The sequence below is a fragment of the Leptodactylus fuscus genome, chromosome 8, assembly GCF_031893055.1.
Source record: "Leptodactylus fuscus isolate aLepFus1 chromosome 8, aLepFus1.hap2, whole genome shotgun sequence".
Classification (NCBI taxonomy): domain Eukaryota; kingdom Metazoa; phylum Chordata; class Amphibia; order Anura; family Leptodactylidae; genus Leptodactylus; species Leptodactylus fuscus.
The window spans coordinates 87,579,900-87,602,930 of NC_134272.1; the positions used below are offsets into that span (position 1 = coordinate 87,579,900).

At 42.3% G+C, this 23,031-nt stretch overlaps 1 protein-coding gene across 1 annotated transcript; it reads left to right on the top strand.

Annotated features, from left to right (window-relative positions):
* Positions 1-631: 631 nt before the first annotated feature.
* LOC142217282 (serine/threonine-protein kinase 11-interacting protein-like) lies at positions 632-19,999 on the top strand. The gene is made up of 17 exons (XM_075285474.1): positions 632-724; positions 823-940; positions 1,030-1,133; positions 3,557-3,649; positions 3,805-3,874; positions 4,887-5,252; positions 6,512-6,708; positions 6,994-7,104; positions 11,625-11,793; positions 12,234-12,521; positions 12,929-13,044; positions 13,133-13,230; positions 13,356-13,534; positions 13,893-13,977; positions 17,451-17,524; positions 19,111-19,434; positions 19,845-19,999. The coding sequence occupies exons 1-17, from the start codon at positions 632-634 to the stop codon at positions 19,997-19,999; spliced, it is 2,640 nt and encodes an 879-aa protein (XP_075141575.1).
* The last annotated feature ends 3,032 nt before the right edge of the window (positions 20,000-23,031 follow it).

Sequence of the window (23,031 nt, forward strand, 5' to 3'; positions counted from 1 at the left end):
AGTAGTCTAAGCGGGAGATTATGAGGGCCTGGACGAGCATCTGGGTAGTTTCAGGGGTGAGGAAGGAGCGGATTCGATGGATGTTTTTGAGTTGGAAGAGGCAGCAGGAGGTGTTCAGGGTTTTAGTAGCGCAGTTATGGGTACACTCACAGACATCAATGTTTTGTTTTTTTACTTATATTTTGGGACGGGCAGAGACGTCTGCTTTACTACATATTTGTGTCCGTCCCCCTCAAAAAAAGACAGAAGCGGATACTTTACAAGAAGCACAATGATGGATTTGTAAATGGATAGCCGAGGATTTGCATCTGTTTTTTTTTGTATCTGTTAAAGGGATCTGCCAAACAGATGTAAAACCTGTGAGTGAAGCCTTGGGCTCTATTCAGATCACCTTTAACAGATGCAAATGAAGGTCCGGCCATTTACATAGAGATCCTTGTTTGTTGTTTTTTTTTTGTTTTTTTTTTAAAAAAGAAAACAAAAATCTGCTCCATTTTCTATACACATATATATTTTGTGACATGGATCTCTACGTGAACAGACGGCCGTTGACTTGTGTCTGGTTTTTGCAGCTGTTACAGACGTAATGTGAACAGGGCCTTAGACACTTGGTCTGTTGACCCCATTATGGATGCGTCTTCCTTTCCTCCTGGAGTTGTCAAACAACTTGCATACCCAGGAGTTGAGCCATAATCTCCTCAATGACTGTGGCTCTTATCTGGAGGTGGGACCTTAGACCTGGTCACATGGGGGTCGGGCAGGAACCTATAGATCACTTTATTTGCACTTCTCCCCCCCTTCCTTGTCTTGCTAAGGTTGAAGCTCCGGTATCTTAACCTGGGCTACAACCTTCTGGTGTCCATCCCGGAGCTGAATGTCTTGTCCACTACACATCTGCAAACCCTCATCCTGAGATACCACCAGCTGTCCAGCATCAGAGGTCAGTCCGTATGTATTTGTGTGCGTGTGGCCCATATACGGTGCAGTTTTATAGCGTTGTTGGTTTTTGATTGTGGTTTATCTTTGTAGGTCAGGAACATCTGCGCAGTCTGCAGAACCTGGACTTGTCCTACAATCTGATGGTGGAGCCCATACAGCCTTTAGGATTGGCTAAGCTGCAAAAACTGAGAGAGGTAATGTCCCTATAGAGAGTCACCATCATACTGAGAGCGGGGGAGGTTATAGGGGTTATCCGGGGCTATGATATTGCTTGGTGTGGCCTCTCCACTACTTACCAAGCACAGCATCCCACATTATATAGTGCCGCAACCGCAGTCGGGCTGTATTATCAACATCACTTTGCACAGAGAACTAAATGATCCTGCAGTTTGTCTTTGCTTTTAGTTGCTATGTCTAGTATCTGCCATGAGCTTGTATGTATTTCTTTCTTGCTATATACTACTGTACCATCCACGACACTGTATCACTGAAATTTCCCCATTATGGGACTACTAGCTGGTACCCGCGACTTCGTCTGCGATGATTGTAGCAGTGGGTATATACAGGTGCGGGTAAGGTTTTCGTAGTGTGTATAAGGTATGGGATATGAAATGTAACTTTGTATCTTGTTTTTGCTGTAATTCTGAGAATACGTGAGACTTGTGTGTTGAAGGTAATTTGTATATGAGCCGCTATACGGTGTTGGTATATACTGTACATAGTGTCTTTGGGACAGAGGTATTTGAAGTTAATATACTTCGATATACGACATTGTACGCTTTGTTATTTTCTGCCAGTAGTGTGTTGACATTTTTTTGTTTGTAAAAGTCGCCATATTCTGACAGCAGTCACTTTTTTATTTGTCTGTGTCGGGGGATGCCTTTTTTTTGCGGGGCCGGGTGTAGTTTTTAGTTGTTGCATTTTCGGGAAATGCTATTGGTTTGATCACTTTTGATTGATATTTGTATGATAATGAAAATAGTGAAAAAACAGCGGTTTTGGACTTTTCAGTATGCTACGGCTTTAAGCATCCAGGCAAAATATTTGTCTAGCTTTGAAGAGCGGGCGATTTCGGACACAGGGATACCTAACATGTATGTGTTTCACAGTATTTAACTACTTTTATATGTGTTCTAGGGAAAGGGGGGGGGGATTTGAATTTGTAATACTTTTTATTTTTCATTTTATTTTTTCCCCTTTTTTTTTTTTTTTTGCATTTATTAGACGGCCTAGGGGTATTGACATGGGTGGGCGGTGTCACGGATTGTCAGAGTGGTGGGGGTCGGCAAACATGGCTGCTCCGGAGCGTTAAAGAGAACCTCCTGGAGTATCGTTAAGGTGAGGGGCAAAGTGGTAAAGTATATGTATATGTGATTGTGTGGGGTTAGGGGCGAGGCTGTAGAGGGCAATATGAATTTTGTGGCTTGCTATGGTCCAAAGTGTGTGAGATTGCAGAGATGGTGGTGTGAGTTTGGGTTTTGTGGGGGTCCTGGCACAAACGTATGTGTGCTATTGTGACGAAAAGTAGCCTATTGCGCAATCGGGTGTATTAACTATGTTTGTGGAAAATTTCAGCCAAATCGGTGGAGCGGGTTTTGCGTGATTGAGGAACAAACATCCGAACATGCAAACATCCAAACACACAAACACACATATCTTATCTTATATTGCAGCTCAGCCCCTTTCAATCGAATGGTACTGAGCTGCAGCATCGTGTGTGACCAATGGGCACGATGTGACTACCATGAAAAGAGAACGTGGAGTTTAATATGGTCCTGGATAACCCTTTTAATAGTCATGGCTGCAGCATTTGGACTAGTGGTTTGGCATCTTCACTGCTTACCGTACTTTGCATATTGTCTGTGCTTAGCTTAGTATCACAGATCAGCCCCATTCATTGTAGTTGGGCTGAGTTGCACAACGGCCATGTGACCAATTGACGTATCTTTATTACATAAGAAATGAAAAAGTAATAAAATTCTTGTTTCCTGCATCTACCACTAGGGAGCGCACTGCACATAGATGATATAAATGCACATGCAGTGAGCTCCCCCTAGTGGTAACCGCAGACCAAAAAGAAACATCATTTAAAAGGGGCACACCATATTCTGAATGTTTTCTACACCTGCAATTCTTTCGGAGGGGTCTACTCTGTATTTCCATTAAGATTATCACGTGTATGTAACTCAGTACCTGTCCCCTAAAGCTTTGGACAAGATAAGTAGCAGCTCATGGGTCATGTACAGGACAAGGTGCCGGACGTCTACTCACTACCTCTGTCTCATGTTGTCAGGTTTTACTGGACGGCAATCAATGATCAATGACTCCTACTTAGATACAGCGTATCTAAAATCCATTCTCATTAGAGCGCTGATCCCTGGAAGCTGAAGCAGAGTGCGCCTGCGCAGAAATGGGGGTGAGTGAATCAATAGTTGTCACTACTGGAATAAGCTAATAGATAGTGGCCATAACGTAACCCAGTGCTGTGGGCGCCCCCCGATCTCTGGGGCTCCACTCAATTGTATGGGTTGTGTTATGGCCAAACGCATCACTGTAGGTACTAGCTGGGATTGAACTATGTCAAGTCCATTACATGAAATTCTTCTCCCCCCAACAGGGCTCAAACTTGTCCAAAAACTCCATCGACCCTCTTCTGCCAATTTATTCAGAACCCGTGAAGGCCGCTTCGAAAAAACGCAAGAAGAGCAAGGTGAGGGAACAAACATTCTGCTAAGATTGCATGAAGGCGCTCATGACTGTAAGGTGCAGGGGGCGGTTACACAGTGTGCCGGGCGTCTGTAGTAAAACCACCCGGCAAGTGAAGGGTTAAAGGTAAAGGATTTCCGTTCTCTCACTCTTTCACAGGTTAAAGTGAACATCCCGCACATCGCCGAGCAAGATTACAGCGAATGCGAACAGCGGAGACAACCGAAACGTCAGTACTAGAGAATCGGATATAACCCAAATTTTCCAAATCTGGACCCAGACCCAAAACTACACACTAAGCGCCATTGTACACTGGGGTCTCCTCATGCCGCAGAGTATAATAACTGGAGGCCCGCTGAAGACGAAAAATAACCAGTTATACTCCCCTATTCTGGGAATCCTTGCGGCACCCCCGGCGTCCTCTTCCAGCCGACTTCACGCACCCCCATGGTCATCACTGAGCCCCAATCACAAGCTGTAGGAAATGTTGCAATAATGACATTGGATCAAAGTTGCATGATGTCGCCGTGTCCCACGTGATTGGGCCTCAGCGGTGACCTGGGGCACATGATGTCAACCAGAGGCAGGAAGGGGGCACCGGACGCCATGAGGATGTCCAGGACAGGTGAGGCTAGGTGATCTTCAGACCCCAGAGTATAGAATAGCGCTTATGGTTCATGCCAAACCTCGCAAATCTTCGTTGAAACTAATTTCATGAGGTTCGCCCATCTCTACTCATTACATAGTGTTTAGTGCGCCCCCTTGTGGACAAAATAAAATGAAATGACAGTATGTCGAGTATGTAGTATGGTTGTGGCCATAGACATAAATGATACTGATAATTAGATGGTTGTTAATTATAATTTTTGGCAGTGCAAATCGCCCGTATTGGTCAGAACATTTATTACACCCGATTTTAACCTTTTATTAGCGTTATTAGAGAAGCAGTTCCATGAGATTCCAGTCTGCACCACTAGGGGGCGCTCACGGCCTGCAGTAAATCCATGCCCCATAAGATGATATAGCTTAACATAAATATACAAAGAATGTTGGACCTTAAGATCCAGCTTTCCTCCATCTTGCAGCTGTTTGCTACGAGCTGCAGTGTACAGCATGGTGGAGGAAGGAGTTGCAGCCTCAGCCACTGATTATACAGCCGTGTCCCAATTTCTTTAGACTGTTCCCCTCATTTTCTGTGGCTGGTGTCCGCCAATCACTAAAGTTCTGTTTCCCTTTTTTAGCACCTGAACTCAAGTACCAGAAAGAAATGGACTCCATAGTCAATTTTCGGAATCTGTACGGCACAGACTGGCTGCTGTACCGGCCGCACCTGGAGAGAGAGCTGGCTGAGAGCCATAGAGAGAACAGTCCTGACCCCACCGAGAGTTCCTCACTTGACACCACGGACTTGCACCTTCTCCCAATAGCAGACAACCAGTCCCATGTCCCTGAGATCTCCGACCCTGACACGGACAAGACGCCCAGCACAGACGAGGACGAACTGAAAGACTCTGATGTGCTGATAGAAAAGAATAAGGATTCTCTAGAGGATGAAATATTTCAATGGGCGGACAGGAGCAAGGAAACAGAAGAGGACATTACAGACAGTAAGACGAGGAGCCATGCAGAAGATGAAAAGGGATTGCCTCTAGATTCTATCCTTTGGGAACGGGAGGAGCTAGACTCTTTTCATAGGGAGGGGGAGGAGCTACACTCTTTTCATAGGGAGGGGGTGGAGCTAGACTCTTTCCTTAGGGCAGGGGTGGAGCTAGACTCTTTCCTTTGGGCAGGGGAGAAGCTAGACTCTTTCCTTTGGGCAGGGGTGGAGCTAGACTCTTTCCTTTGGGCAGGGAAGGAGCTAGACTCTTTCCATAGGGAGGGGGTGGAGCTAGACTCTTTCCTTAGGCCAGGGGTGGAGCTAGACTCTTTCCTTTGGGCAGGGAAGGAGCTAGACTCTTTCCTTTGTGCAGGGGAGGAGCTAGACTCTTTCCTTTGGGCAGGGGTGGAGCTAGACGCTTTCCTTTGGGCAGGGGAGGAGCTAGACTCTTTCCTTTGGGCAGGGGAGGAGCTAGACTCTTTCCTTTGGGTCAGGGAGGAGCTAGACTATTTCCATAGGGAGGGGGTGGATCTAGACTCTTTCCTTTGGGCAGGGAAGGAGCTAGACTCTTTCCATAGAGAGGGGGTGGAGCTAGACTCTTTCCTTAGGGCAGGGGTGGAGCTAGACTCTTTCCTTAGGGCAGGGGTGGAGCTAGACTCTTTCCTTTGGGCAGGGGTGGAGCTAGACTCTTTCCTTTGGGCAGGGGTGGAGCTAGACTCTTTCCTTTGGGCAGGGGAAGAGCTAGACTCTATACATAGGGAAGAGGAGGACCTAGACTCTTCCTTTGGGTAGGGTAGGAGCTAGACTCTTTCCATAGGGAGGGAGAAGAGCTAGGCTCTTTCCTTTGGGCAGGGGAGGAGCTAGACGCTTTCCATAGGGTGGGGAGGAGCTAGACTCTTTCCTTTGGGCAGGGAAGGAGCTAGACTCTTTCCATAGGGAGGAGGAGGACCTAGACTCTTCCTTTGGGTAGGGTAGGAGCTAGACTCTTTCCATAGGGAGGGAGAGGAGCTAGGCTCTTTCCTTTGGGCAGGGGAGGAGCTAGAGGCTTTCCATAGGGTGGAGGAGGAGCTAGACTCTTTCCTTTGGGCAGGGGAGGAGCTAGACTTATTCCTTTTGGCAGGGGAGGAGCTAGACTCTTTCCAGAGAATGAGAGAAGTACATTTCTTATGAAATTAGAGAGGATATCTTCTCATGAAGGCAGGGCATCAGATTCCTTCTGTATGGTTACAGGCTCTTGGCCTAGTCTCATGTGATATTATTTTCCACCAGACCCCGTCTCTTCCCTGGTGGCGGCGTGCCCTGTAGTGGACGGTAAGCCACGTGACCCAAACTGGTCATGGGTTTTACTCCAGGTGACAGAACGACATCTCCTGGAGATTGAGCTGAGGCGTGGACAGGTCTTGTTCAGGAGAGATCTGCGGAAACTGCTCGACATCAAGACTAAAATCATACAGTGGACCATGGATGTGAGTCATATATATAATATATACACTTCAAGAGAGAAAAAAAGATGGCCGCGGCTTCTTAAAACCTTCATCTGTCCTGATCATGTGATGCACAGCTCGGTACAAAATTGAATGATGGATGTCTGTCGTATGAAAAGGACAGGTTTTTAAAAGGGTTTTCCTACCCTTAGTGATTATGAGAACAGGAGCCCCATGTGCAGCACATGAGCACTGGGCACGCTCACTACGGCTCCATTCACATGGAGCATTCAATGGACTGATGTTTCATGATCTGTCTTTATACAGGGGGTAGAAGAAGAGCTGCCATTACTGACGCTGAGCTTTTATTCCTCATGCAAGGATGAGCAGTCTGTTTCTTATGTGGTGTTGGACAATACAAAAAAAATCTGTGTAGAGGTAAGAGGGGTCTCCAAGAGGGAGGGACAACAAAAAATAAAATACTGCCATGTGTGTGCTAAACAGTATATAAAAGCAGATGACAAATTGTATCTGAAGTATTGTATCGTACTGGGAAGATAAGAAAGGAAACCAGTCTGGTGTATATCAGTGAAGGCTACAACTATACTGTCTATGGGACTGTATAGAAAAGAGCCGGGGAAGCGACAACTGATCATAGGAACACAACTCCAACCATACATGACCAAAAAGTATTATAGCAGTATAGTGTATTGTACATAGGAGTAGTATTATAGTAGTTATATTCTTGTACATAGGAGTAGTATTATAGTAGTTATATTCTTGTACATAGGAGTAGTATTATAGTAGTTATATTCTTGTACATAGGAGCAGTATTATAGTAGTTATATTCTTGTATATAGGAGTAGTATTATAGTAGTTATATTCTTGTACATAGGAGTAGTATTATAGTAGTTATATTCTTGTACATAGGAGTAGTATTATAGCAGTTATATTCTTGTATTAGGGTGCATGCACACTACGTAACGCCGGGCGTGTATGAGAGGCGTACACGCCGGCGTTACAGCAGGGCTGCCGAACACTTCCCATTCACTTCAATGGGAGCGCTCGTAAATGCCGCTGTTACGAGCGCTCCCATTGAAGTGAATGGGAAGTGTTCGGCAGTCTGCTGTAATGCCGGCGTGTACGGCTCTCATACATGCCCGGCGTTACTCAGTGTGCATGCACCCTTATAGCAGTTATATTCTTGTACATAGGAGTAGTATTATAGTAGGTATATTCTTGTACATAGGAGCTGTATTATAGTAGTTATATTCTTGTACATAGGAGTAGTATTATAGTAGTTATATTCTTGTACATAGGAGTAGTATTATAGTGGTTATATTCTTGTACATAGGAGTAGTATTATAGTAGTTATATTCTTGTACATAGGAGCTGTATTATAGTAGTTATATTCTTGTACATAGGAGTAGTATTATAGTAGTTATATTCTTGTACATAGGAGTAGTATTATAGTAGTTATATTCTTGTACATAGGAGGTAGTATTATAGTAGTTATATTCTTGTACATAGGAGTAGTATTATAGTAGTTATATTCTTGTACATAGGAGCAGTATTATAGTAGTTATATTCTTGTACATAGGAGTAGTATTATAGTAGTTATATTCTTGTACATAGGAGGTAGTATTATAGTAGTTATATTCTTGTACATAGGAGTAGTATTATAGTAGTTATATTCTTGTACATAGGAGCAGTATTATAGTAGTTATATTCTTGTACATAGGAGTAGTATTATAGTAGTTATATTCTTGTACATAGGAGGTAGTATTATAGTAGTTATATTCTTGTACATAGGAGTAGTATTATAGTAGTTATATTCTTGTACATAGGAGGTAGTATTATAGTAGTTATATTCTTGTACATAGGAGCAGTATTATAGTAGTTATATTCTTGTACATAGGAGCTGTATTATAGTAGTTATATTCTTGTACATAGGAGTAGTATTATAGTAGTTATATTCTTGTACATAGGAGGTAGTATTATAGTAGTTATATTCTTGTACATAGGAGTAGTATTATAGTAGTTATATTCTTGTACATAGGAGCAGTATTATAGTAGTTATATTCTTGTACATAGGAGTAGTATTATAGTAGTTATATTCTTGTACATAGGAGGTAGTATTATAGTAGTTATATTCTTGTACATAGGAGCAGTATTATAGTAGTTATATTCTTGTACATAGGAGCTGTATTATAGTAGTTATATTCTTGTACATAGGAGTAGTATTATAGTAGTTATATTCTTGTACATAGGAGGTAGTATTATAGTAGTTATATTCTTGTACATAGGAGTAGTATTATAGTAGTTATATTCTTGTACATAGGAGCAGTATTATAGTAGTTATATTCTTGTACATAGGAGTAGTATTATAGTAGTTATATTCTTGTACATAGGAGTAGTATTATAGTGGTTATATTCTTGTACATAGGAGTAGTATTATAGTAGTTATATTCTTGTATTAGGGTGCATGCACACTACGTAACGCCGGGCGTGTATGAGAGGCGTACACGCCGGCGTTACAGCAGGGCTGCCGAACACTTCCCATTCACTTCAATGGGAGCGCTCGTAAATGCCGCTGTTACGAGCGCTCCCATTGAAGTGAATGGGAAGTGTTCGGCAGTCTGCTGTAATGCCGGCGTGTACGGCTCTCATACATGCCCGGCGTTACTCAGTGTGCATGCACCCTTATAGCAGTTATATTCTTGTACATAGGAGTAGTATTATAGTAGGTATATTCTTGTACATAGGAGCTGTATTATAGTAGTTATATTCTTGTACATAGGAGTAGTATTATAGTAGTTATATTCTTGTACATAGGAGTAGTATTATAGTGGTTATATTCTTGTACATAGGAGTAGTATTATAGTAGTTATATTCTTGTACATAGGAGCTGTATTATAGTAGTTATATTCTTGTACATAGGAGTAGTATTATAGTAGTTATATTCTTGTACATAGGAGCAGTATTATAGTAGTTATATTCTTGTACATAGGAGTAGTATTATAGTAGTTATATTCTTGTACATAGGAGTAGTATTATAGTGGTTATATTCTTGTACATAGGAGTAGTATTATAGTAGTTATATTCTTGTACATAGGAGCTGTATTATAGTAGTTATATTCTTGTACATAGGAGTAGTATTATAGTAGTTATATTCTTGTACATAGGAGTAGTATTATAGTAGTTATATTCTTGTACATAGGAGGTAGTATTATAGTAGTTATATTCTTGTACATAGGAGTAGTATTATAGTAGTTATATTCTTGTACATAGGAGCAGTATTATAGTAGTTATATTCTTGTACATAGGAGTAGTATTATAGTAGTTATATTCTTGTACATAGGAGCTGTATTATAGTAATTATATTCTTGTACATAGGAGTAGTATTATAGTAGTTATATTTTTGTACATAGAAGCAGTATTATAGTAGTTATATTCTTGTACATAAGAGTAGTATTATAGTAGTTATATTCTTGTACATAGGAGCAGTATTATAGTAGTTATATTCTTGTACATAGGAGCAGTATTATAGTAGTTATATTTTTGTACATTGGAGTAGTATTATAGTAATTATATTCTTGTACATAGGAGTAGTATAGTAGTTATATTCTTGTACATAGGAGCAGTATTATAGTAGTTATATTCTTGTACATAAGAGTAGTATTATAGTAGTTATATTCTTGTACATAGGAGCTGTATTATAGTAATTATATTCTTGTACATAGGAGTAGTATTATAGTAGTTATATTTTTGTACATAGAAGCAGTATTATAGTAGTTATATTCTTGTACATAAGAGTAGTATTATAGTAGTTATATTCTTGTACATAGGAGCAGTATTATAGTAGTTATATTCTTGTACATAGGAGCAGTATTATAGTAGTTATATTTTTGTACATTGGAGTAGTATTATAGTAATTATATTCTTGTACATAGGAGTAGTATAGTAGTTATATTCTTGTACATAGGAGCAGTATTATAGTAGTTATATTCTTGTACATAAGAGTAGTATTATAGTAGTTATATTCTTGTACATAGGAGCAGTATTATAGTAGTTATATTCTTGTACATAGAAGCAGTATTATAGTAGTTATATTCTTGTACATAGGAGTAGTATTATAGTAGTTATATTCTTGTACATAGAAGCAGTATTATAGTAGTTATATTCTTGTACATAGGAGCAGTATTATAGTAGTTATATTCTTGTACATAGGGGTAGTATTATAGTAGTTATATTCTTGTACATAGGAGTAGTATTATAGTAGTTATATTCTTGTACATAGGAGTAGTATTATAGTAGTTATATTCTTGTACATAGGAGTAGTATTATAGTAGTTATATTCTTGTACATAGGAGCAGTATTATAGTAATTATATTCTTGTACATAGGAGCAGTATTATTGTAGTTATATTCTTGTACATAGGAGCAGTATTATAGTTGTTATATTCTTGTACATAGGAGCAGTATTATTGTAGTTATATTCTTGTACATAGGAGCAGTATTATAGTAGTTATATTCTTGTACATAGGAGTAGTATTATAGTAGTTATATTCTTGTACATAGAAGGTAGTATTATAGTAGTTATATTCTTGTATATAGGAGTAGTATTATAGTAGTTATATTCTTGTACATAGAAGCAGTATTATAGTAGTTATATTCTTGTACATAGGAGCAGTATTATAGTAGTTATATTCTTGTACATAGGGGTAGTATTATAGTAGTTATATTCTTGTACATAGGAGTAGTATTATAGTAGTTATATTCTTGTACATAGGAGCAGTATTATAGTAGTTATATTCTTGTACATAGGAGCAGTATTATTGTAGTTATATTCTTGTACATAGGAGCAGTATTATAGTAGTTATATTCTTGTACATAGGAGCAGTATTATAGTAGTTGTGGGGTCTTCTCAGCTCATCTATCCTGTTTTTCGTGGTTTAGAACCTTCTAAAGGAGCTGTATCCAGTCCTGGAGCGGAACCTGAAGGTCAAAGAGACTGATGACCCACACAAATTTAACTGTCTAAAATGCACAACTAAATTCATCTGGCAACTGAACAGCGGCCAAGACTCCAGGAAACGGATCAGAGAAGAGCTACCCGATGACCTAGGTGACCGTTTTACCTACTCGACTCCATTTTCCTATTTGTGGTCATAGACTAGAGACATTGGGTCAGATTTATTAGGACTGGCGTTCCATACGCCGCTCTTTATAAAGGTCCCGGTGATAAGTTGTTACACTGGGACATCCCATTTAAATGGATTTTCCGGGACTTTCATATTGATGGCCTATCCTAAGCCCCGGAAAACCCCTTTAAGGGAATGTTGTACCAAGGAATGGTCCACAAATTTATGAGATCCTAAAAAAGGGGCAGGGGATTGCTAATTTCAGATACCCTATAAACTGTTAGATAGGGGGCACCACTGCACTGATGGTCAGTCAGCTGAGGATGGCATTCTGTGATACTGTACCCATGGTGCCCACTCCCCTGCCTGTACCCCCTGACTCTTTAGACATAAGTGGTGACTATTTTCATTGCCTGTTCTGCAGATGTCCCAGACTGCCCCTACTGCGGGAGCTCCTATGTTGTCACACTGCCGATGGACTATATTGTACAGTCTTCTGGAAAGTCACCAGATGACAACGATAGTTGGTGGTCAATTTTTAAGAAGGGCTCAGGATCATCGAGCACCTGCACAGGGGCTAAAGATGAGCTTGACAGCATCACCACCCGTGGGAAAGTTACGCCAGAAGTAAGCCTGTGGGACCGTATAACCAACTACTTTTTTGGGTCAAAAACTCCAGTGGAGGACGAGTTCCGCTGGCCGATCAGTCCAAGTAAGTGATACAATGAGACGTTCACAAGAAAGTGTATTCTAATGCCCCAATTCTGGGACTTGGTCTGTGCTCTTAGAGGAATTTTCAGGACTAATTCATATTTCTGATATTGATGACCTGACGCCCCACTGATCACCTTTTGTCTGCAGCTGATGGAGCAGGAAGCAGACAGCGCCGTTCTCTGTGTAGTGGTCAGATCAGGTTACTGCAGCTTAGGATCCATTAAAATGAGTGATTTTCTGCAGTAACCCAGCCTGACCACTGCACGGAGTACAGCGCTGTCTGCTTCCTGCTCCATGCAGCAGCTACGGACATCGGTGAGGGTGTCGGGTGTCAGACCATACCAATCTGATATTGATAACCTATCCCCAGAAGCCCCCTTTAACCTCCCAGGTGTCCCTTTTTAGGTTCCTTGGGTCCACATCAGTTTTTGGACTTCCGGAGGATGAATCAACATCTGAAGCTCTATCTAAGCATGGAAATCCTGAACGAAGAGAAGGAAGAATTTAAATGTGCCATGAAGGTGAGTCCACGCTGTGAATATCCAGCTCGTCCATGTTGGGTGAACCTTATTTCATGGTGGTTTTCATTCATTGTCTTCTCTGCCCCAGGTCCCTGTGATTCGTTTCGGGAATCCAGAGGAGGTTTGGAATCTTGTTGTATTGTCCAGTCAGAAGATTTATTTCTTAGAAATCACCGGAGACATCGGGTAAGGCTCTGTTCACACCTACATGACAGACGCCAGCATCACCCCATGGACTCTGACGGGTCCAGTTGGGCAGGACATTGTTTTCTTGGCCACCATAAAGCTGACATGGCCATGATTTCTTTCAGGGGTTCCCCAGATGAGTGGCTGCAGTTGAGGGATTCCTATGCACTCACCTCGCTCACTCACCTTCACCTGGGGCTCCAGGAGCAGTGCCTATATCTGGGGTTTGACTCCTCCAACGCCACCTACACCCTACTGACCCGAAACCACAAGAGCACCACTACCTTCAGCCGGTACATACTAGGTGAGCAGTCCTGTCCATAATGTTACCTGGATACTCCCTGCACCCACCACTAGGAGGAGCTCATAATGGAGTTCTGTAGGAGCTGTATAATCTGCTATACAATGAGCTCCCCCTAGTGGTAGATGTAGGCAGCTGGAATTTTGTTATGTGCCATTATGGCCGTGTGAAAAATAGAAGGGGGTCGGAGCTCCATATAAGAGATGTCATAGAATGAATTGGCAGAGAATTTTGTGTTTGGAGATAGGTAGTGCCGCATGATCAGATATGGGAAAGTTGATACTCTGCTGTGCTGCAGGACATCGCGTCTCAGGGTCTCTTTAGAAATATCTCACATATTATAAATGTGCTTGAATTTCAGATACTATATCAGTTCTGCCGGCACATATTCGCGCAAATTTGCACTACAGCCCCAAGGAGGAGGTTACCCCGGGTCATCGTCTTTGGTGAGAATATTATTATATATTATTCCTATATTATATGTTGTAATTGACGAAATATCTTCAAACTAAAGTGAAAATCTACAAACTGGAAATTCAGTTTAGAGCGAAACTTCATTATCCCTGTACTGTGACATCACTGTGTGTATTATCCTGTACTGTGACATCACTGTGTGTATTATCCTGTACTGTGACATCACTGTGTGTATTATCTCTGTACTGTGACATCACTGTGTGTATTATCTCTGTACTGTGACATCACTGTGTATTATCTCTGTACTGTGACATCACTGTGTGTATTATCCTGTACTGTGACAGCACTGTGTGTATTATCTCTGTACTGTGACATCGCTGTGTGTATTATCCTGTACTGTGATATCACTGTGTGTATTATCTCTGTACTGTGACATCACTGTGTGTATTATCTCTGTACTGTGACATCGCTGTGTGTATTATCTCTGTACTGTGACATCGCTGTGTGTATTATCCCTGTACTGTGACATCACTGTGTGTATTATCTCTGTACTGTGACATCACTGTGTGTATTATCCCTGTACTGTGACATCACTGTGTGTATTATCCTGTACTGTGACATCACTGTGTGTATTATCTCTGTACTGTGACATCACTATGTGTATTATCCCTGTACTGTGACATCACTGTGTGTATTATCTCTGTACTGTGACATCACTATGTGTATTATCCCTGTACTGTGACATCACTGTGTGTATTATCTCTGTACTGTGACATCACTGTGTGTATTATCCTGTACTGTGACATCACTGTGTGTATTATCTCTGTACTGTGACATCACTGTGTGTATTATCCTGTACTGTGACATCACTGTGTGTATTATCTCTGTACTGTGACATCACTGTGTGTATTATCTCTGTACTGTGACATCACTGTGTGTATTATCCTGTACTGTGACATCACTGTGTGTATTATCTCTGTACTGTGACATCACTGTGTGTATTATCCTGTACTGTGACATCACTGTGTGTATTATCTCTGTACTGTGACATCACTGTGTGTATTATCTCTGTACTGTGACATCACTGTGTGTATTATCCCTGTACTGTGACATCACTGTGTGTATTATCTCTGTACTGTGACATCACTGTGTGTATTATCTCTGTACTGTGACATCACTGTGTGTATTATCCTGTACTGTGACATCACTGTGTGTATTATCTCTGTGCTGTGACATCACTGTGTGTATTATCTCTGTACTGTGACATCACTGTGTGTATTATCCCTGTACTGTGACATCACTGTGTGTATTATCCTGTACTGTGACATCACTGTGTATTATTCTGTACTGTGACATCACTGTGTGTATTATCTCTGTACTGTGACATCACTATGTGTATTATCCTGTACTGTGACATCACTGTGTGTATTATCTCTGTACTGTGACATCACTATGTGTATTATCCCTGTACTGTGACATCACTGTGTGTATTATCTCTGTACTGTGACATCACTATGTGTATTATCCCTGTACTGTGACATCACTGTGTGTATTATCTCTGTACTGTGACATCACTGTGTGTATTATCCTGTACTGTGACATCACTGTGTGTATTATCTCTGTACTGTGACATCACTGTGTGTATTATCCTGTACTGTGACATCACTGTGTGTATTATCTCTGTACTGTGACATCACTGTGTGTATTATCTCTGTACTGTGACATCACTGTGTGTATTATCCTGTACTGTGACATCACTGTGTGTATTATCTCTGTACTGTGACATCACTGTGTGTATTATCCTGTACTGTGACATCACTGTGTGTATTATCTCTGTACTGTGACATCACTGTGTGTATTATCTCTGTACTGTGACATCACTGTGTGTATTATCCCTGTACTGTGACATCACTGTGTGTATTATCTCTGTACTGTGACATCACTGTGTGTATTATCTCTGTACTGTGACATCACTGTGTGTATTATCCTGTACTGTGACATCACTGTGTGTATTATCTCTGTGCTGTGACATCACTGTGTGTATTATCTCTGTACTGTGACATCACTGTGTGTATTATCCCTGTACTGTGACATCACTGTGTGTATTATCCTGTACTGTGACATCACTGTGTATTATTCTGTACTGTGACATCACTGTGTGTATTATCTCTGTGCTGTGACATCACTGTGTGTATTATCTCTGTACTGTGACATCACTGTGTGTATTATCCCTGTACTGTGACATCACTGTGTGTATTATCCTGTACTGTGACATCACTGTGTATTATTCTGTACTGTGACATCACTGTGTGTATTATCCTGTACTGTGACATCACTGTGTGTATTACCCTGTACTGTGACATCACTGTGTGTATTATCTCTGTACTGTGACATCACTGTGTGTATTACCCTGTACTGTGACATCACTGTGTGTATTATCTCTGTACTGTGACATCACTATGTGTATTATCCCTGTACTGTGACATCACTGTGTGTATTATCTCTGTACTGTGACATCACTATGTGTATTATCTCTGCACTGTGACATCACTATGTGTATTATCCCTGTACTGTGACATCACTGTGTGTATTATCCTGTACTGTGACATCACTGTGTATTATCTCTGTACTGTGACATCACTGTGTGTATTATCCTGTACTGTGACATCACTGTGTGTATTATCTCTGTACTGTGACATCACTGTGTATTATCTCTGTACTGTGACATCACTGTGTGTATTATCCTGTACTGTGACATCACTGTGTGTATTATCCTGTACTGTGACATCACTGTGAGGTGACATCACTGTGTGTATTACCCTGTACTGTGACATCACTGTGTGTATTATCTCTGTACTGTGACATCACTGTGTGTATTATCCTGTACTGTGACATCACTGTGTGTATTATCTCTGTACTGTGACATCACTGTGTGTATTATCCTGTACTGTGACATCACTGTGTGTATTATCCTGTACTGTGACATCACTGTGTGTATTATCCTGTACTGTGACATCACTGTGTGTATTATCCTGTACTGTGACATCACTGTGTGTATTATCTCTGTACTGTGACATCACTGTGTGTATTATCTCTGTACTGTGCCATCACTGTGTGTATTATCCTGTACTGTGACATCACTGTGTGTATTATCCTGTACTGTGACATCACTGTGTGTATTATCTCTGTACTGTGACATCACTGTGTATTATCTCTGTACTGTGACATCACTGTGTGTATTATCCTGTACTGTGACATCACTGTGTGTATTCTCTGTACATTGTTGAGCTCAGGGTGTCTCTTCTGTATAGTTGTGGTCTCTAGTATGTAGTGTGAATACTGTCATTATTATCAGATCTCTTTATTTTCATTGCACTAATAGATAAAACAGCCAATGTACAACCATGTCATATACTATCTGTAGCTATCTCTGTTCTTACGTCTTCTTATTCTTCCCCTGACCACCTGTCTCCCGGCCTTACTTTATCTCTCTGCTCTGTCTCAGGCATCTCCTGCACGATAGCCTTGGAGTGGATCAGGCACCCGGCTTCCTCTACGTCCTGGCACACTACAAGCCCGGTAAGACATTTTTAGTCCAGGTCCTGCCGCCTTCTGTGTGATTTGTCTCTGGCTCATTAATGTTATCTCGTCCTCCCTCGCTGAGTCTTCTGGGCCCATAATCATTTGGCCTCCTGCCCCGCGCAGCGCCTCACATTGTCCTCGGGTTTAGTTTTGCTCCAGACATGTGGCCCTTATTAAATAAGGAACCTTGAGATACTTAAGTTACAATATTGTCCTTGACACGGCAGCTGCTCTGTACCAGATTATACACCTCATTATATAAACCTCAGCTGCTGCGGAACCTCATAGTGCACCCCTCAGATACTGCTGCAGAACCTCATAGTGCACCCCTCAATACTGCTGCAGAACCTCATAGTGCACCCCTCAGTACTGCTGCAGAACCTCATAGTGCACCCCTCAGTACTGCTGCAGAACCTCATAGTGCACCCCTCAGTACTGCTGCAGAACCTCATAGTGCACCCCTCAATACTGCTGCGGAACCTCATAGTGCACCCCTCAGATACTGCTGCAGAACCTCATAGTGCACCCCTCAATACTGCTGCGGAACCTCATAGTGCACCCCTCAGATACTGCTGCAGAACCTCATAGTACACCCCTCACTACTGCTGCAGAACCTCATAGTGCACCCCTCAGTACTGCTGCAGAACCTCATAGTGCACCCCTCACTACTGCTGCAGAACCTCATAGTGCACCCCTCACTATTGCTGCGAAACCTCATAGTGCACCCCTCACTACTGCTGCAGAACCTCATAGTGCACCCCTCAATACTGCTGCGAAACCTCATAGTGCACCCCTCAATACTGCTGCAGAACCTCATAGTACACCCCTCACTACTGCTGCAGAACCTCATAGTGCACCCCTCAATACTGCTGCGAAACCTCATAGTGCACCCCTCAATACTGCTGCAGAACCTCATAGTGCACCCCTCACTACTGCTGCAGAACCTCATAGTGCACCCCTCACTGTTGCTGCGAAACCTCATAGTGCACCCCTCACTACTGCTGCAGAACCTCATAGTGCACCCCTCAATACTGCTGCAGAACCTCATAGTGCACCCCTCAATACTGCTGCGAAACCTCATAGTGCACCCCTCACTACTGCTGCAGAACCTCATAGTACACCCCTCACTACTGCTGCGGAACCTCATAGTACACCCCTCACTACTGCTGCGGAACCTCATAGTGCACCCCTCAATACTGATTAATAATAATGATTATGCGCCCAGAAGACTCAGCGAGCCATATCTAAGGGGTGCACTATGGGGTTCTGCAGCAGTATTGAGGGGTGCACTGTGAGGTTCTGCAGCAGTATCTGAGGGGTGCACTATGCGGTTCCGCAGCAGTATGCTGCAGAACCTCATAGTGCACCCCTCACTACTGCTGCAGAACCTCATAGTGCACCCCTCAATACTGCTGCAGAACCTCATAGTGCACCCCTCACTACTGCTGCAGAACCTCATAGTGCACCTGGTGTTATTTACAGACATGTCTATAGACAGTGAGCATTGTCCTGTCTCTTTCATACATGTTGTTATACACACGTGTAGTTAACCCCCTAATATCCTGCATATCTTTTGTTTTCAGAGGGCTCGATCCCCGGCGCAGTTGCTGTTCCGTGTGCTAATGCTAATCAGCCGCTATATGGCAAGCCATCTAATGCAGCACTGGCTCAGGGTGCCACGAAGGCCACCGCAGTGTCCTTACTCCTCACCAAGACCCACATGTATCTTCTAGAAGAGGACCACCAGTGGCTACCTGTGGCTCCATCTGCAGGAGAAGGTGACGCACAGGAGCTGCCCAAGAAAGTGACCATAAAGGAAGAATGGGAGATCTTCGTCATGATGTCGTTGCATTTATTCAAATGCGCCCCGCTCCATCTGCGCATCAGGCTATATCATGAGGTAAGAGGCACCAAACTGCTGTACACTGCCATAACGCCATGCAATGCAGACAATACGGTACAGTGGTTGTGTCTTTAGTAGTACAATACTGAGGATCTGGAGACTTATGACAAGCGATGACCGACCCCTCGTAGGGTGGAGTTCCTGAATGCGCCTGTCAGAACTTCACATGAATCTTCCTCATTGATCACTTTTTACAACTTTTTTTTACATTTGAGCTGGCGGCGCTGTTGCACTAGTGTCTGTAAGAATTATGGCGCTCACAGTGGTCAAAAGAGGTACTGCAAGATGAAAATTGGGAGAAAATTTTTTATTAAAAATATATCTATATCAAGTAGCCTGTTTTACTCCCTTGCATAGAACTTGTCTTCAATTTTTGGTGACATCTTTTTTTTTTCTCTCCCCCCCAACAGAGAGCAATAGAGACTGCTTGGCTTCTGTGGACAGAAGACCCATCTTTGCCGGAAGAGATAGTCGAGTGGTTTCGGGACCCATGGGAAGCCATTTTCCAGATAGGTCTGCAACTGACGACTCATGAAACAATGGAGTCCTACGAGCCCATTGACGGTTAATGACTCTATGTATGAGTGACTGCGGCACAGCGGGATTGTGTTGTGTAGATGGAACATGCGGTGACAGGCTGGTAATCCTGGATCCTGCAGAAGACTCAACCACGACCTCAAGCAAGAGAATGCACTATATTTTTTTGTGTTTGTTTTTTATATCTGCAATTTCCTAATTTTTTTTGTAATTCTGTAATACATTTTCTACCTTGTTTTTAAAGCTTCTTGTGTAGAGCAGAGTTTGTTGTCTGAGGAAGCCGCTACTATGTCTTTATAGGGGCAAGATCTGTTTTACTGATGCAAAAATTCCCATTACACTGCTGTAGTGTAAAATAAGACAAATCTAGTTGTCTGCAGCCACCACTAGGGGGAGCTCCCTACATATTTATACAGCTCCCATTGAACTAAAAGAGGACCCCGCACCTCTACTGATGTGTCTTTTATAGTAAACTAGCAGAAGGACCCGGCTTCGCATGGGTATATTTCATTTTTGTTTCTGTAGTGGCCCCATAAGAATAGGTTCGTTGATATGGAAACCTGGTGTAAAACTGCGTGTATGTGAAGGCTGAACAACCTGCGAGTTTCTATTGGTAAATAAGTATTATGTGATCATGTGTAAAGTACAGACCAAAAGTTTGGCCACACCTTCTCAGTCAAAGAGTTTTCTGTATTTTCATGACTTATGAAAATTGTAGATTCACACTGTAGGCATCAAAACTATGAAGTAACATCGCTTTGCGCGGCGTTAACGCGACCGCAAACACGCACCGTCAAACACGTGGCGCAAACGCGCCAAATAGCGTGCCACTTTACTCCGTGTGAATGCTCCCTAAAGCAAAATTTGTAATGGGGCTCCGACTTACCAAGTGCTATGTCTATGCACAGAATATAAGTACCAGTTCCCACTAAAGGAAACCTGGGCTGACTCTTTGTAGAGACATGTGACGCACTCAAGTAACTGGGTCATATTGACAGGATGCCATCCTTTAGCTAGTGGCCACTAATAGTATTACAATGGCAGACTCAGACTAAGCATAGACACCATGGACATGACATTAACCCTACAGAGGCTGCAATTTTCGAGTGTTGTCCTGTTGAGTGAACTACCCCCCAAAATGGCGCTTTCATACTGGATAGACCATCAGTACGTGATCTGTTGGGGTCCGACTCTCAGACCCCATACAGATCAGCTGTTCTGTGAACCTCTAGGCACCGGAAGATCATCTAGAAGAGCCCTTACCACCATAAAAACTAGTAATCAGTGGCCACACCACCAACTTAGCCCTCGGCACAGCATTGTAAGCATCTGCGCTTGTTTTTTTTCTTTTGTATTATTCCGACAACTTCTTAGTACTGAAAGATTTTCTTTATTGTTCTAAATAAAAAACAACAACAACTGCAAAAAAACATGGAGATCAGCGGGAAGCCGGGCTGTGGCGTTGACAGGCCAGACCGACCCCTTTATTCATGGCTGAACGTCATGGTCGGTAAAGATCCTCTAATTTACCAAGAAACTAATGACTGAATTCCTACCAAAGTATCTACCAGTATATAACAAACTACATATCTAATAAACTGGATCATATTAATAATCCTACTAATATTATAATCCTACTAATATAAATGTGACAGTTTGTGGGTTTGGATGTTTGTTCCTCAATCACGCAAAAACGGCTGAACGGATTTGCATGAAATTTGCCACATCCATAGATAGGAACCCCGATTAACACATAGGCTACTTTTTATCCCGGTAAATGGCGTCACTACACAACCGCAGTGTAGGAATGTAGGTTCAGACAACACTAAAGGACCTGTGATGACATCGTCACAGGTCCTTGAGCCATTCTAGGATAGGATCATACTAGGCAGTGGGTGGAGCTACACACTATTTTGTGGGTGGAGCTATATAGGATGAAGCTGGACAGTGTGAAAGCTGATGAAAATGGAGTCTCATGGAAGATCAGGAGACTACAGAACATGCAGGATGTGTGTGGGCAAGAGGAGTATATCGGGTGTAGAGTTTCAGTTAGTACGACAGGGAATGTGTTGTTCTGCCTCTGATGGGGGAGGGGGGAGAACTTTGGCACATTTCAGCAACATCCATTTAGCCTTTTGTAACACAGAAGCTGCTCAGACAGTCACATAACCAAACCCCTGTAATCACAATTGCCCAGTAGCAGAGCTTACGCAGCGCTGTAGCATACCTCTATAGACTCTCCAAATGCAAACATGTACATACAGCTGGGTATCCTACGCATATGCAGCGATGTAGCAGAGCCAAGACGCGGGAGCAGGCTGATCGAACTTTGGCACATTTCAGCAACATCCATTCAGCCCTTTGTAACACAGAAGCTGCTCACACACTGACATAAGAACACCCCTCTATAATCCAAATGGCCAGATGTAGCAGAGCTTAGGCAGCACTGTAGCACAGCTGAGTATGCTCTCCATATGCAGAGATGTACATACAATTGAGTATGCTGCGCATATGCTGTGATGTAGCAGAGCCGAGACGCGGGAGCAGGCGGATCATCCACAACAGCAATTGGCTAAATATAAGCGGCTCAGCGCCAACACCAACTCACAGACAAAGTCGCGGACAGATGCTAGTTGTACAATATAAGTAAAAGTAACGAATCTTTTTATTTCAAAGTAGGGGTTAGTAACTTTTTCCCACCCAAAACTGGTCCACAGGCCTGGAGGGAAGCGGGTGGGTTTGAGAGTTTGGTTACAGATTATTAAAAGAAGAACCAGATGATAAATGAGGCATTTGTAATATTTTAGCCAAAATACATAAAGCTCACGATACACTTCAAGGGTCCACAGTTTTTAGGACATCACTTACACAAAAATGTCTCTATATGGTGCTAAGCACATGGTTAACGTGTAGCGGGTCACGCCAGAACGCAAGCTATTGGTCCATAATAAATGGCCGTCTATACAGCTTTTATTATGACCAAAAAAATGGAAACTTAAACTCAAGTCAAGTCCTGATAGATTAGAACGTGCAAGACTCACAAAACAAACTGCAACAAATGTAA

What these genes read in the sequence shown, in the direction of transcription:
- LOC142217282 (XM_075285474.1), top strand. Translation starts at nt 632, where the DNA reads ATGCGTCTTCCTTTCCTCCTGGAGTTGTCAAACAACTTGCATACCCAG. An exon ending in ACAGCGGAGACAACCGAAAC is followed by an intron (nt 3,875 to 4,886) that starts GTCAGTACTAGA and finishes TCCCTTTTTTAG; the next exon opens with CACCTGAACTCAAGTACCAG. An exon ending in ACCCCGGGTCATCGTCTTTG is followed by an intron (nt 13,978 to 17,450) that starts GTGAGAATATTA and finishes GCTCTGTCTCAG; the next exon opens with GCATCTCCTGCACGATAGCC.